This window comes from Platichthys flesus, chromosome 3 (genome assembly GCF_949316205.1).
Source record: "Platichthys flesus chromosome 3, fPlaFle2.1, whole genome shotgun sequence".
Taxonomy (NCBI): Eukaryota; Metazoa; Chordata; class Actinopteri; order Pleuronectiformes; family Pleuronectidae; genus Platichthys; species Platichthys flesus.
Window position 1 is genome coordinate 13,721,848 of NC_084947.1, and position 16,723 is coordinate 13,738,570.

The 16,723-nt window shown below is 43.3% G+C and overlaps 1 protein-coding gene across 1 annotated transcript; it reads right to left on the minus strand.

The window, feature by feature from the left end:
* Positions 1-11,088: 11,088 nt before the first annotated feature.
* On the minus strand, positions 11,089-16,723 carry LOC133932709 (uncharacterized). Its single transcript, XM_062379523.1, has one exon. It carries the CDS (start codon positions 16,526-16,528, stop codon positions 12,182-12,184), a length of 4,347 nt encoding a protein of 1,448 aa, XP_062235507.1. The 5' UTR covers positions 16,529-16,723; the 3' UTR covers positions 11,089-12,181.

Sequence of the window (16,723 nt, forward strand, 5' to 3'; positions counted from 1 at the left end):
GAACACACACAAACTCACCGAAAGATCAACCATTGATCTTCTCTCTCTCCCCTGCCTGGGCAATTATCTCCCTAATTATTCAGAATCCATCTTCCGCTCAGTGTAGGCCATCAACCAGGAAACTAGTAGTGTGTGTGTGTGTGTGTGTGTGTGTATGTGTGTGTGTGTGTGTGTGTGTGTGTGTGTGTGTGTGTGTGTGTGTATGTCTTTCTCTGCTTGTGTCTAGGTTTGTGCGGATGTGTCACAGGGTGGGACAGAAGCTGTTTCCCTAATTGCTTAAAAAAAAGACAGTGAGGCTGCTCTGGCTGACATTTACGTGCACCCTGCGAACAGCAGGCTGCAGAGTAAATCAGGCACCAGAATGTGTGCAGGCCTTCTCTGGGAGAAATGAATACACACCCACATACACCAACACAGAATCACCGCATGGACAATATGTCAAGCCTGTCATATTTAGGGTGCCATTAAGGAAGAGTCAGCACCCCCGCTCTTATTAATGATGTCACTGTGGGCAGTATGTCGTATTAATGATGTCACAGCGAGGAGTGAGTTACAGGAGCGAGGCGACCATCAGCCCATGTGTGTGTGTTTTTAAGAGGGGGTGTATGTGTGTGTAGAGTGGATAGGAGAGAGGTGGAGCGGTGCTTCATTTTCTATCATGGGCCGACCTTGATGCTGGGGAATGAACAATGGGGGGAGGGGAGGAGAGTTGAGGGAAGAGGTGGAGGAGGAGGAGGGACGGAGAGGTGTAACATCTCTTTGTCATCACTCCTCTCCTGTGGTTTTCCACTCGTCCCTGACTCTCCGCTCCGCTCTGTGGTGCTTAAAGTAGCACAAGCTCGTTGTGGTGTGTGTCTGAGCCACTGTCCTTTGCTTTCACAGTGCAGGCTGTGTTTATACAGGCTCAGACACCGGCACATTCCTCCGGCCTTGCACCTTGCAGCCATTCAGACGGAGGGAAATTAGAAAAATAAAAGCATGGTGAGAGAAAGGAGACAGGGGGTGTGGATAAAAGAGCATCTAATTAGTGTCTGCAGTGTGGGCGATGCTGCATGCAGTTCACACCAATAAGAGCACAGGCGAAAAAGCAATTGTTCTTACTCTATGTAATGTTTTACAAAGTGTTTTTTATTAGATATACTGGACTAAGAGCTGATGTCAGAGCGTTACGTGAGGCTGATGTCAGTTCAGAGGAGGTTAGAGAGGAGAGAGGTCAGGTTACCGTGTGTGTGTGTGTGTGTGTGTTTGTGTGTGTGTGTAAGTATGTGCACATAGGTGCTGACTGCACTGTTCCACGCCACACCAAGGTTGGATTAGTGTGAACAAACACAATTTATAGTGATTTATGCCTTTGCTCATGAGGACAAGGTTATAGACAGGGCTCCCTTTTCTGTGGCTGGTAAATAGATGTGTATACAGTTTTTCTCTCTCCTTCTTTCTCTCTCTGCCCACTCATCGTGCTCCTTTTTATTTTGTCACTTTCATCAAAACATTCTTTATCCCTATTTTGGGCTAAAACTGCAGCCACCCATGTGTGTCGCAAGTGATGCTCTTCCCTACTGTGAGTTCAATGATTGCTTCAGACTCTCACTGGGGCCTGGAACCCCTGCTGGCAATAATATTAGCATCTGGAAAACAGTGTGTGTATTTTTGTGTGAGTGTGTGTGTCCTGCAGCCTCCCAGTAATGACGTTTTTGACCAGCTCTTTGTCTTGGAACAAAGAAGCGCTTGTGGCCATGCTCTTCTTGGACACATACATTATACACACTTATTGAGGGGCCGGTGTGAATGTGTAATATATTTGTGTGTCTGTGTTTGACAGCTGCGTCCATGTGGAGGACTCTTCACTGAGAAGCGATGAAATATTGAAATTGCGTGTGTCTGAAGCAGCTCTTCAAACAACCCCAGCTCCTCTCAAATCACCTCTACTTCACTGTTTGTTTGTGTGTGTGTGTGTGTGTGCGTGTGTGTGTGTGTGTGTGTGTGTGTGCGTGCGTGTGTGTTAATGCATGAAACTGGTCTGAGATGTAATTTCCATAAGTGATGAATTCAGAGTGCAGACACATTTTGGGGTAATTATCTTTGTTGGTCAGTGTACCTTCACACACACCTACACACACAAACACACACACACGATAAAAGCCTTTCAGACATACACACACATTCAGACAACAGCTGACGATAAAGTAAATGCGGCTACATGCAAAGTCAGAGAGGACTTGCCTGTCAGGCGGCAGGCTGTCCAGAGACTGTCCAATCTGTCAAGGTGAAACATGAAAGATGATATCAAACTGTAGATTATTCCTTTTATTAACTGTTGATAGCAGAGCATTGCATGGTAAACACTAACATTAGCTCGTGACACAACTCAAATAGAAAGTCAACTAGAGTAAATAAGTAGTTAAAAGATGGAATTAAGGGTTTAAACAGTGGTCTATGAGGGCAATCTCTTACCCAGGCCCTGAATATCACAATCATTCAAGAATTTATGCAACCATCTATGTTATTATATTATGTTATTTGGTCACACAGCACATCCTTTTAGGTAGAGTTAAGGTTTCTTAATCTTTTTTACAAATTGATTTATGATGTTATATGACCTGCAAAATCAATAACATTCCAACAATATGTTGTTGATTTGATACGAGTAGGTATTAGAGATGCAGACTTTAAATGTGTGAATCTTCTTTTCATCCACCTTTGAAACAGATCATTATTTAGGTGGCCTCACAAGTCAGACACATTTGCACAACTAAGTGTTACAATGATGCAGTTTGCTGTTAATAAAAGCTTTGCAACATCCATAGTTATTGTTTTGCAATATTTTATTTCAGCTCCAGTTCCAAAACTTTTATTCACTGAATAATGAATAATACATTCAGTGAAAACTCATGTATTTCTTAACTTAACGCTTGGCTTAACAGTCCAGACCTCCTGTCGACCAGGGGCTGGGAACTTCTGGCTCTCGGCACGTATGTGGCCCACGAGACAGTTGATACAGCAATTCATAAATAAAAAGAGTTCTTGTGAAAAGATATTCTTCTTTTTTGCGATAAAGTAAAATTAATATAATATTCGACTCATAGAGGTCAAGGTGCAAACAACACATAAGTATCATTGCTGACTAGAAACATAATGGTGACTGTCAAGATCGAAGACCTAGGTGAGGAATGTCACACTTTAAAAAAGAAATGAACGATTATTTTATGGGGAAATAAAAACCTGACCGTTATTACAGTTGGAAACATGCTGCTAAACTAAAGGAGTTGCAACAGCAAATTATCTTGGATGAAGTTAATGCTCACCACAGCATGCTGCTTAAAAATTGGCTAAAACAAGCATCATTATCACTACCATCTGACATCAGCAGTCATAGTCATCCCAATAGAGAAGCAAGTATGAATAATTTTGTATCTAGTATTTAGGATGTTATAAAAACTGAAATGTCCCTTGGTAGGGAACCCAACCCCCCTACACAGCCCCTTAAAACTGTGCAGCTAAATAAGCTGAATTGGACGATTTAATTGAATCACACTTGTCTTGTTAGTCCTGTATTAATTTTGAAATAAACTCAAGAGACCTCTTCAGGTTTCTTTGACCTTCATTATGAGATGAATTTATGCTTAAAAAATACATTATGCAATGCTTTGGCTGTTCTGTTGGATCTGTCCTGGTTGCCGGTTTAGTTGTTCATGCAGCGAAGACCTGGCAACAATTGCACACACCTATTCTTCAGATGGAGGATTAGCCTCCTTTGTGAATGTGTATGTGTTTGTGTGTGTCTCCTATCTTGACTATTGACCAGTTTAATTATCACTGTTTTTCCTGCTGACATACTGGCTTTACTTCCTTTATGGACAATAACTGATAATATAATTGGTCATATCACCAAAATCTAAATGTGACAACAGCCGTTTTGCAGAGCCTGAGTTTGAGGTTAAGGACTTAAACTGAAGAATCGGAAAATATATCAAAGTGCAGACAGTTTTGAGCGGGAGCTGAACAAATCTGTCCATGAGCAGGGGCTCTTTCAGAGAGAGGGCAGAGTTTTGATTTCAAAATGTAAATATTGAATTGCGAAAAAATTCTCTCAGAAATGAAAGAATAAAGATGGGAAAGAAAATTCATGAGCCTCCCTCTGTCAAAAAAATGTTTGCTGAGCACTGGACTTCAGCAACTGCACATAAATGTGTGGGTCTTTGTGAGTGTGCATGTGTGTGCGCGCGTCTGTATGTGTAGTCAGGGATAGCTATGGGAAAGGATTAGGACAGCTTTAGACAGGCTTTGTTTAATAAGCAGCACAACGGCTGCTCCGGATGGGAAACTACCCAACTCCAAAAACACACACACATGCACAGACACACACATCCACATGCACACCTACTTAACAAAACGCCAAAAATACATACCAGCAGGCCAAAAGAGCTGGACCTTTTTGTTATGGTATAAGCTGGTCTGTGGCTAAGTGCACTTTGTGTTTGTGTCTGTGTGTGTTTGTGTATTGAGGTTCTGTTCCAGGGATTGGGGTCCCTGGCTGTGGTAATTGGGACCGATGGAGCTGAAAGCACAGGATGAACCATGGGATAAAGGATGGATAAAGGAAAGGATGGTACTGTGCACATTGCCCAAGGAACTCTGCACTGATTGGTGCAGAGTGACCGCATGTGTCTGTGTATGCATGGGTGTGTGTGTGTGTGTGTGTGTGTGTGTCCTTGTGCGTGTATACGTGTGTATGATCTCTGCAGATGTGAACAGCTTAGCTATTTTTCTCAGCGGGCCAATTAGATGAAGGGAGTTTGGTACCCAGGTGTGAAAGCCTCCTCCTGGTAATAGGAGCTTGATTAGTGCATGTATTAACTGTGTTTTAACCAACGTGTGTGTGTGAGTGTGTGTGTGTACAATAGAGACAGATTAAACTTGGCTTCCAGTCAATTATGCACATTTGCTTGGGTATATCTCTGAGCCTGAGTCCAGTCAGTGAAGTGATGCTAATTCGGTGGAGGCAGCCCCCAAACAGGAAGTGCTTAACACCATCCTTCTGCTTAATACATGTAAATAGATTCTCCTGCTGCGAGTTCACCATAGCAGGGATTTCACCATTAGAACATTTGTGAAGAAGTGCCATCGTCCCAAAAAGACTTTGTGTTAGAAGCAACAGCTGATGATAAAAGCCTGATATTGCCAACAAGGGGAAGAGGGAAGGAGGAGAGGAGAAGGAGATGGAGGAGGCAAGAAGAGAGAGGTGAGGCCTGCCTCTGAGCACCACTCCCGGGAGCCTAAATGCTTCCTCGTCAGTAAACAGTGAATAATTCATCTAGTTACCATAGTGAGCGCACATGCACACACATACACACACACACACACACACTCACACACACACACACACACACACACACACACACACACACACACATCTGCATGTGCACACACACACCGCAAAAATCATATTCATGTCACAGACAGGCCATTTTTACAACAGACAGCCTGGTCCAGTGTGACGCTTTTATTATTCACTAGCTTATGAACTCTGCGGGACCCTTCACTCTTTGACTGTCTGCACATGTGTGTGGCTTTTGTGTGTGCGCGTGTGCGTGCGTGTAAAGTTTGTGTGTATGAGTGCAGCATTAAGGAGTTTCATTTTTCTGCATCTGTAAGGGTGAAAAGGAGGACACAGAAGAGAGGCATGCAACGTTTCCCCTATCCATAACCCTGAGGCATATGCACGCACACAAGCACAAACACACACACACACACACACACACACAAACACACACAGACACACCCATACGCGTCTCAAGCAGATGATGGAAAGTTGACTGGTCTGGTTTTATCCCAGAAACAAATATACAGCTCAATTTCTCAGGACCTCCCGTGTTTATTACAGAGACCAAACTATTGATCCAGAGTTATACAAGTTACACAAACGCACACTCATATACATATACATATTTACAGTGGCATCAAAAAGTATGTGAACTGTTTGGAATTAGCTTTTCATTTTCCTGCAGTAATTTGTCATAGAATGTGGTCTGATCTTCGTCTAAGTCACAAGGATAGACAAACAAAATGGAAGAAGAAAGTGAAGCCTTTTTAATAATAACCCGTCTAGTCTTGTTTGGCAGCAATAACTTCCAACAAGCATTTTCTGTGGCAGCAGATCAGACCTAAACAACATTCTGGAGGCACCTTGGACAAGCCGTCCCCTCGGAACTGCCTCAGATCAGACATTCTTAGGAAGTCCGGTGTGGACAGGTCTCGCGAGGTGATTTCACAGCATCTCTCCTGGGCTATGCTCTGTCACTAGTTTCATTTCTTTGAACTCATTCTGTAGTGGATTCACTTTGATGTTTGGGTCATCGTCCTGCGGCTGCATCACTTCTACTGAGCTTCAGCCGCCCTGACATTATATCCTGTCATACACCACACGTGCAGCAGTGCAGCACGATCTTCCCAAACACTTCCAGTAGTGGCGTTAGACTCATGAACAGAGATTAGCCACCAAATTGCACACACTCATGAATATTACTCCTCCACATATCTCTATATTTTCTCATCTAGATCCGTGAATTGATCTCTGAGAAATCAATGATAGGGTCGAAAAACCCCCAGAGCTTGTAATGATCTAGACCCACACAAAAAACTAAATGTTTCTTTTTAAGTTTCTGTCTTGGCCCATTTCCCATCCTTCCTCCAAATTTGGTGGAAATCCATTCATTTATTTTTGTTTAATCTTGCTTAAAAACAAACAAGCCAACTGACAGACAGGAGTGAAAACAGGGATCATCTCTGTTGGTCTATTTATAAAGAGTTAAATTTAAATGACGGATATCCTCACCCTTTGAGATTACTTTCTATCCTTTTTCCAGCTTTATGCAAATCTACTTTCCTTGATTATCAGTCTACAGAGATCCTGTCTTTTCTGTGCGGCGTGTTTCACATCAGTTGCTGCATCTTGTGAACATCAAACTCCAAGTGTTTGAGTGTTTTTGAGAAATCAAAGTAGCTTTAATCTGGTTCCATGGATTTAGTTTTTGTTCATGTTGCAAGCTGAGGGCTTCACATCGTTCTTTACAACCTTCACTGTGGATGTTTGAATGATGAATTAATCATGGAAAAGAACTATTTAATAATTTGGATGCTAATAAATATAGGAAATTGTTCAGAATTGTAATTCATATATAAAAAAAAAAATCACATCTTTCCTACATAATTGCATTTATACGTAAATTCAAAGGGTCAACACAGTTCGTCCATACTCAAACAGCACAGACGCAGAGAGAGCGAGAGAGAGGTGAGCGGCTTTCGCTCCGGCTCCAACCTGTGTCTTCAATTCATATTTGTCATGTATAATAACTGGATGCCTTTGCAGAATACTGCTGCGTGCTGCAGAATAAAAGAACAATATTTTATTTCATTTCCATAACTCCAGCCTGCAAATTATTATTATGCTAATGTCGTCCGCCACAGTGCGCTGAGGTGCCAGCCTCACTCGTTTTCACAAACTGAAGGAAAAAACCCCAGTGAAACACAATAAGCGCCGCAGCAATCAATGGTAAACTGTTTACAGAAGCGGCTCGCGTTGCCCTTTCTCTCATTATTTGATCACAGCAGTATTTCACATTTTAAAAAACGAAACCAAATATGAAGCAGAGAGCTGTGACATGGTAATGAGGTGAGGAGTCAAATGTTTTTTTCACTGGTTAATTTCAACCCCTGCCACTGTCTATCTGTCTGTGTGTGTCTGTATGTTTGTCAGTGTGTGTGTGTGTTTGTGTTTATGTGTGTTTCTGTGTCTGTGTGTGTGTGTATGAATGACTGATGTGTCTGACCCTAACCTCTGCCCCAGAATGCTACGGACACCTGTCTTCCCACGCAACATCCTTCAGGACCCTCCCGGTCATTGCAGGCCTGATTTATTAGACCCCAAGGGCTCCCTCTCTTTTGCTTCAAGTTCTCCCCTTTTCTCTCGTCCGCTCTCTGAAACCCACACTCCGCAAACACTACCCTCATCCTGAAGGGCCATAGAGAGAAAAAGAGAGAAATGGCTCCTGTCATTTTTTCCTCTTTTAACTCTGACTCTGCAGCAGTCTCTGTCACACAGCCCCCGGGGGGAGGACATCAAACAAAGGAAAAACCTTTCGCACTTTATTGTCTTTTACCACAGAAAGCTCATATCTCTTTCCTCACTCTCTCACTCTGTCTTCTCTGGCTTTCTTTACACTTCTCTTATATTCCCTTCATTCATCTTCCTTCCCCCTCTTCCTCAGTCTCCGTGCATTTCTTTCTATGTCTATATTTCATAAAGTTTGACGTTTTTGACACTGCCCTTTGAGTGTGCCAGCTTGTCGAAAATACAGAGAGGGCAAAGAGGGAAAAAAGGAGGCAGAGCAGGAGGGAGACATTTTGAGTTGGGGGAGTAAAGAGATGGACTGACTGATGTCTGGAATCCAAACAGCAGGCTGTCAGATCGGAGGGGATGGTGGAGGAGCTCAAGTTTCAGACAGGAAGTCTCACCTGTTTGGACAAGTTGACATGTTGAAATGTCACTTCGGGCATAATTGCAGATTCGCAATACTGACACTTGATTTTAAAGATCTCAAGTACCCATGTTTCTGTTGGGAAACATTATAGCTTATGAATCTTTTAGTTTAACAAAATCGTTCTTTCCAGCAAAGGGCACTCCACATGTAGGGTTAGGGCAAAGAGAGAGGAATTTGGGACGGGGCCCCACTGACCATCAACATCTAGCTTTACATTAGCCACAGCAACTGCACACAACAAGGAGAGAGGGTTTGTTCTGGCATGTGGCAAAGAAAGGTTCACACCCACTTCGAACAATAGAGCATTACCACGATTAGTAATGTAGTTACACCTTACACTAATAAGTTAAAAAGTATACTTTTAACTCCATATTCAGTAATGCATAATTCCCTTTCTTTTAAATATTTTTTTCTGCTAAAGTTTTAAAGTTCACAGACTCAAACACAAATGTCTTAAAGTGCCCCACCTGCTGTGAATCAGACATTCAGGACTCCTCATCACAGCTGTAACAGCAGCTTCTCCCCAGTGATGTAATTCACAGACTCACAGTGATACAGTGTCTTCATGAGAGGAGACTTACAATAGTCATTTTGGCTTTGAACAGGAATACCGCTGGATTTCACTCTTCAGAATTCACCCTGTGAGACAATCTAGCCATTTATATTGCAACAAATCACGTTGTAAAGAACAAATGAACAAAAGGCTTCCGATGGAGAATCGTGGATATCGTCTCGGTACCAGACAGAAGAGTGATACAAAGTAGGAAAATCTGTGAGTCCCAAATGAAAAAGAGCAGCATAATAAGCTTTTCCAAGCACAGTAAATCTTACATCGGGATATTATCATACTGAGTTTCAGCTTGTAGCTGTGCAAGAAGGGAAATATTCATGTTTTTATAAATCATTTAGAATAGCTGCTTCCTCCTATGAGAATAAAGTATAAATTATAAAAAAGTATATATTGGGAAAGAAAACTCTTAACTTTGTAGCTGTGTATTGGAGTTTGCAGAATCGTGTGTTAAGCGTGTGCAGATGCAAAATTACAGAAGGCCAAGACTTGTGAAAGTCTTCCTGATGGACAAACACATTTCAAAAATACATCCACATCCCGTGGGCCCACACATACACACACACACACACACACACTTGTTTGTACCTAGCCCTATCTTAGTGATAATACTTTCCCTAGCCCTAACTTTAACCATCCAACTAATTCCAAACCCTAAAACCAAGTCTTAACCCTCAATAATGTCAAAATAACCTCACTTTCCAAAAATCTCTCTCTTGGGTCTGTGCTTTAAATGGTGCTCACAAAACCACAAACACACACACAGGACCAGGGCAGGGGTTTAAACAAATGTCTTGAAGCGACCTTCATCTGAGGTAACTGTCTCCCCACGGACTTCCTGCCCTTTTGCCGGCAGCAGAATTTCTCTGAGAGGAAAACGCTCACAGCGTCATTATTTTCATCTTCCACACAGGAGACGGAGCACTTTGGGAAGCAGACGGCTTGACACAGCTGGTATCTTCTGGTCTGAGTTGGGGGTAGGCTAATCAATACCATTGAGGACGATCAATCCTGCTGTGTGTCTCTCAGTGGTTTCCACAGTGTGTTTAGAGTGTGTGTGTGCCATTACCCAGGTGTTCATGGTGGTTAGCTGTTATAGGACCTGATGGGAGACCTCCTGACGATGGCTGTCAGGAGCGGCACACCTCTCAAACACAGTCTGATTGGCTGCTGCAGACTGGAAACACACTTCTTTTTTGAGCACACCTTTGTGGGTTTTTGTCTTTGTATGTGTATGCATGCACACATTTCTCTGTGTGTACGTCTGTGTGTGCACATGTGAGGGTTGTTCCCAGGTGAAATGCCTGGAGGCGGGTGGGCTGAGAGGTGGGGTGCTTGCATGTCCCAAAACTCCAGCTCAAGAAATGAGGTCAAATTTGAACAGTCACGTCAGAGGAAAAAAGAGACAAAGAAAGAGAGCTGGGAGGTATCTTTATGTAAATTATGATCATCCACTGAATTACAAATGTAGAATTGAAGCTGGAAATGTCAATACAATTCTCTCTGCACCACAAAGGTTATACATGAGGTTTTGTTAATTTAATTAAACGTGATGGACATAAATGTAGATTGATAAAAATGTTATTTGAAGACCAGAAAGGATGGGTGTGTTCAGGAAGAACATTGTGGACCCACAGCCTCACTCTTCTTAAACCTGGGTATCTGAACATTTTATTGGCTGTTGTTTTCAAGGTGACTGATTTAGCTGTTTATATATTTGAGCTGTTGTGATTCTGTAAATTTGTACCAAAGAATTTACACAACAGTTGGATGAAAGAAGGTGGAGAGGACCACATGTCCTTGCAACAGGTCAGGCGAAGCAGGCAATTGCCTGGGGCCTCAAGTTTACAGGGGGCCCCCATGAACGACTGATTATGATAGCCCACAGCCGCCAATAATTTGTGACAACCCTCTTAAATTCTATGATCGGCTATGTACAAGAATGGAATGACCTGGTTTGGTATCATGTTGTGATGGAAATTCATCTTGAGATTTGAAATAATGAAATTCTCAGACCGGAGTTGCTTTTGAGTCTTTATAATAATAAGCTCTGCAGAGTTTACACAACAAGCACGGGTGCTCAAAATGGAACAACTGGCTGTAAGTTCACAGAAGCCAGAACTTATACAAAGAGGCGTTTCATAAGACATGATATGAAAAAAAAAAAGAAGACATGAAAGACATGAGATCATCCTCTATCTTATCTGCTGTGTCCTTCCGTCCCCGGTACCAGTTAGATGAAAAACCTCACCCTACCGTCCCTGGTACCAATTAAGGAAAAACATCAACAAATAAGGGCTCCATCCTGTCAGGTAGACAGTATCACAGCAGTGAGACACTTAGTAAGGGGATATCCAATACCTTAGACACTGGTCAGTGATATTTTCCATTACACTCCCCCATTTGATCATCAATAAAAAATATGATCACTAACGAAAAATAATCAAGAAACATCATAATCAACATCAGTAACAAACATCAAATCATAGAAGAAAATCATAGAGTCTGCAATCCTATATACAGAGTCACTGGCGATGAGGCCACAATAGGTAGCCGTTGCTGTTTTTGCGGAAAGGAAACAAAAAAAAGTTATTTTCCTGTAATGGAGCAAGCGTTTAAAATGAAAAAATATGGAAGGAAATCAGGTCAAACAAAATCATTTTCTCATTAACCATTATCAAAATGTAACATACTGTATTGATTGGCAAAAGTAACTCATATTAAAATGTAATAAAATGTTAAATGTCAACATAAAGTATATGTAAGGTTGAAAATATCATAGGCCTTAAACATGGGGTGACAACCTCTGCCCTTAACCCTCATAAAGCGTAAGGAAGAAAATTACTAAAAAAAACCCTTTTCACAGGGTGAAAAATAAGTAGAAACCTTAGAGAGATCCACATGTGAGGGATTCCTCACCCAGGACAGACAGAAGTGGTATGTATATATTATTAAGTATGTACAAACTTCATAAAGTAACACATCAACCTTAAAAATTCAGAGATTTAAATTAAGGCATCATAAAATATGAAGTTGAAAGGATAATTGCAATAGCTGTTTTTGTCTAGTGAAATCACTCAGAAACACATACGCAAGCTGGAGGGAGAGTATCAGTGTGTGTGCTTTCAGTTGAAGGCGTCAGCTGGTCCGATGGAGATGGTACTCGTTTGCAATGGCTGGCGTGGATCCAGGTGGCTCTTTCAGCAACTTTCACGGCTGTGTAGGTTGTGAGCAGTATCTGGTAAGGCCCTTGCCACCTGCGTGAGCGCCAATTCTTTCTCCGGAAGTCCTTGACCACCACAAAGTCGCCTGGCTGGAGGTTATGAAGCGGTTCAGTAGCTGGATGAGGAAGGGAGGAGGTCACCTGTCTCCTGATGTCTGAAAGAGACGAAGTTAGGTTAGCACAATAAGACAACATGTTATCATCACACAAGTCTGTGGATGGAAGCGGAGAAGATGGAGGAGCCACACCAATGTGGGGAGGAGTTGCAAAAAGAATCTCATAAGGTGAAAGATTAGACCTTGTTCGTTTTCTCATCCTCATGTACATCAGCACCAGAGGCAGGACTTTTGTCCATGCAAGACCTGTGTCTTCACAGCACTTTGCAAGTTTAGTTTTGAGTGTGCCATTCTCTCGTTCCACAGCTCCACCACTGGCTGGATGATATGCACAGTGTGTTCGCACATCCATACCTAGATGAGAACCGAGTTGTTTGACAGCTTCGTTTACGAAGTGTCTGCCGTTGTCACTGGAAATCCTGCTAGGAATTCCCCATCGTGGAATAATGTCTCTTAACAATGCTTTGGTGACCACACTTGCAGTTTGTTTTGAGGCAGGGAAAGCTTCAACCCATTTTGACCACATGTCGACCATCACTAAGCAGTGAGATTTACCTTCTGATGGTGACAGCTCTATGAAGTCCATCATCAGATGTTCAAAAGGTCGAGTTGGTGGTTGGTGAGCTGCCTGGCTGGTTACAGCCACTGGCCTGCCAACGTTGTGTGTGGCGCAGATTACGCATGCCTGACAGTACTTTTGAGCATAGGTGGAGAAACCTTTCGTGAACCAATGTTCTGTTATCATAGATAACATCCCCATTTTAGATGTGTGATCTTTGCCATGAGATAACTTAGCATAATGGGGAAAGAAATGTTTTGGCAAACAGGGTTTGTTGTCAGGACCATACCACACACCAGCTTGGAACATAGCACCGGACTTCTTCCATAGGGAGATCTCAGGAGGAGTAGCAGTGGACTGTACTGCAGAAAGAGAGGAGGACATGTCAGATGTGAGTGCAGCCAATTGTTTGTTTGAAAGAGGAGGTGGTAAGCGAGCTGCAGCTTTAGCCGCTGTGTCTGCTTTGGCGTTTCCCCGAGACACCACATCCGTAGCACTTGTGTGTGCAGCACATTTGCATACAGCCACCGTTTTTGGGAGCAAAATCGCAGATAGAAGATCTGTGATGAGACCATGGTGTGCTATCTTTTTACCAGAGGATGTGAGGAAGTTTCTGTGTTGCCAAACGGCACCAAAATCATGAGTTACACCGAATGCATATCTGGAGTCAGTGTAGACTGTGAGTGTTTTACCAGTAGCCAGTTTGCATGCTTCCGTGAGTGCGATGAGCTCTGCTGCCTGTGCTGAGAGGTGATGAGGAAGAGAACTCGAGACGAGGACTTCGCTATCTGAACAAACAGAGAAACCAACACAGTTAGTACCAGAGACAGGGTCACGTGAGGCAGACCCATCGACATACAGAATCAAGTCAGAGTTAGAAAGAGGTTCGTCAAAGAGGTCAGGTCGTGGGGAACACTGGACTTGAAGTTCAGCCACACAGTTGTGTTCTTCCCCGTCATCCGGAAGCGGAAGAAGCGTGGCTGGGTTCAAAGTTGAACAGCGTTTCACTGTGATGTTGGGCATGTCAAGAAGAACAGTGTGATACCGCAACCAGCGAGCAGCAGAGAGATGTGAGGTCTTCTGTTCTGTAAGAATGAGAGACACAGCATGAGGAACAAGGAGTGTCAAGTCAGAGTAACCTACTATGTCTCGTGAGGCAAGAACGGCTTTTTCACATGCGGCCACTGCACGCAAACAACGTGGAAGGCCAGCTGCCACCGGATCAAGTTTGGCAGAGAAGTAGGCGACAGGGCGAAACTTGTCACCATGCGACTGAAGGAGGACGGAAGTCATGCAGCGGTCTCTCTCATCCACAGCCTGAACAAAAGGTTTGTCAGGGTAAGGGAGAGCAAGAGTGGGAGATTGCTGCAGCGTCTTCTTCAGTGTGACAAATGCCTCGTCTGCCTCTGGAGTCCAAACGACACGTTCATGAGGAGTGAGTGATTTGCCGTGGTACAGAGCACCTAAGGGGGCTTCAAGAAGAGCAAAGTCAGGAATGAACGTTCTACAGAAAGAGCATGTGCCGATGAATGACATGAGTTGTTTCTTCGTCAAGGGTTTTGGCATGTTAACAATAGCTTCTACTCTCTTATCAGACAGGGATTTGCCATCTTTGGTGACGACATGACCCAGAAACGTGACAGTTTGTTGTACAAACTGTAGTTTGCTGAGACTGACTTTATGGCCCTCACGAGCCAGATGCCTCAGCAAAGCGATCGTATTTGTTTCACATTGCTCCTGTGTGGGACTGGCAATTAGTAGATCATCAACATACTGCAAGAGAGCTGAACCCGGAGTGAGGATGAGGGGTTCAAGACTGTTCCTGAGAGCCTGATTGTACAATGACGGAGACTCACAGTAGCCCTGACATAAGCGTGTGAACGTGTAGGCCTTGTTTTCAAAATTAAAAGCAAACCAGTACTGGCTGTCCTTGTGGACAGGAACACTAAAAAAAGCGTTGGATAAATCTACAACCGAAAACCACACTGCATTAGGCGGAATTTGGGAAAGCAGTGTGTATGGGTTGGGAACAATAGGCGATCGAAAAATTACAGCATCATTCACAGCCTTCAAATCCTGCACAAACCGCCACTCAGTAGGTTGACCTTTGTCTCTGATCTTTTTAACTGGGAACAGTGGAGTGCGGACCGGTGAATCAGGGCAGGGGACAATTACTCCAGCCTGCAAAAAGGATTCAAAAACAGGACGTATCCCCTCCACTGCTTCTTGTCTGAGTGGATATTGTTGTTTACATGGCCTGTAATCAGATTTTGGAGTGATTTTGACTGGATCACAGTTTCTGATGAGGCCCACATCATATTTGTCCTTTGCCCACAGTGTTTCAGGCAGATCTGAAAGTAAAGGAGAAATGTCAGAGGGGCTAGACAACATTGCATAAGAATGAAGGTGATTTTCAGTCACAACAAATGAGTGTGTGGCTGGACAACAGAGGGTTGGAGACATTTTTAGATCAAATGCACTCAGACTGGGGGAATACATTACGTCAGGCCTGGTTGTGGGTTGCCAATCAACGGCAGCCTGGCATGATCTGACAAATGGGCCTAAGTCTTGCCACTTGTCATCATGAGACTTGGAGAGCGGGATGTGAGGGCTGGAATTCAAGACGTGAAACAGTGCGAACTGTTGGTCAGTGAGTGAGACGAAAGCTGCACTTCTGGAACCAGACCAAAAAACATTGGACACTTTCAGAGAATCATCAGAAAAAGGCAAAAACAGAGATTCATAAACGTGATCTACTGTGCTTGTCACATGTGAGGTGCAATGCAATGAATCAGTGTGCATGAAATCCGAAAAAGGAGTGACAAGAGAGTGCGACGTGGAGAGCAGATCAGTGGAGGCATTTATAGGAAGTTGCCACTGATATGCAAACATCTGCTCATGTGTGGTCTGAGACATTGTGAATGTGGGTGAAGAAGAATTGTGTGTAACCGTCACTCCTTCAGAGGAGGATACTAAGTTGAGGCCTAACACAATCATCAAATCTCTTCCTAATAGATTAATTGGGCAACAGGGAGACAACAGAAAACCATGTTCAAACTTTATGGGATGTTGTTGATGTTTGTCAAACTGAGCGGCGCATTTGAGAGGTTTTGTGAAGTTTTCTTTTACAGTGGCACCGCTGGCACCTTGAGAGAATATAAAGCGACCACTCATCTCAGGAGATGTGGGCAAATCTGAAGTCCTAACCACAGAATAACCTGCACCAGAGTCAACCATGAAATTAAGTTTGTGACCGTTAACACACAGTTCGAGTTGTGGCATTTTCTTAAAAGCATCACTATTGTACTTAACATAAGTACCACAAAGTTGTGTGTGATCTGGTGTGTGTGTGTGTGCGGTTAATTTGGCAAGCGGTTCTTCATTGCTGTAGCTTGTTTGTATGTGTTCGGTTAGTTTGGCAAGCGAATACTTCATTGCTTTAGCGTCTGTGTGTGTGTGTGATTCACTTTCCTTTCTTTGATCCTCGGTGGGTTGATTGGTCGTCTCCTCCCCGTCTGCCATCTCCTCCCTTTCTCTATTTCAGTCGGCAGTGAAAGTTCTTGTCTCTCCCTCCTCTCGCCGGTGGGGGCAGTTCTTCGCCCAGTGTCCTTTTTCTCTGCAGATCATACACTCATCTTTGGGAATTTGAAATTGTCGATAGAAGCCTCTCCCACGACCACGTCCACGCCCGCGCCCCCCTCTTCCTGGTTCATTGAA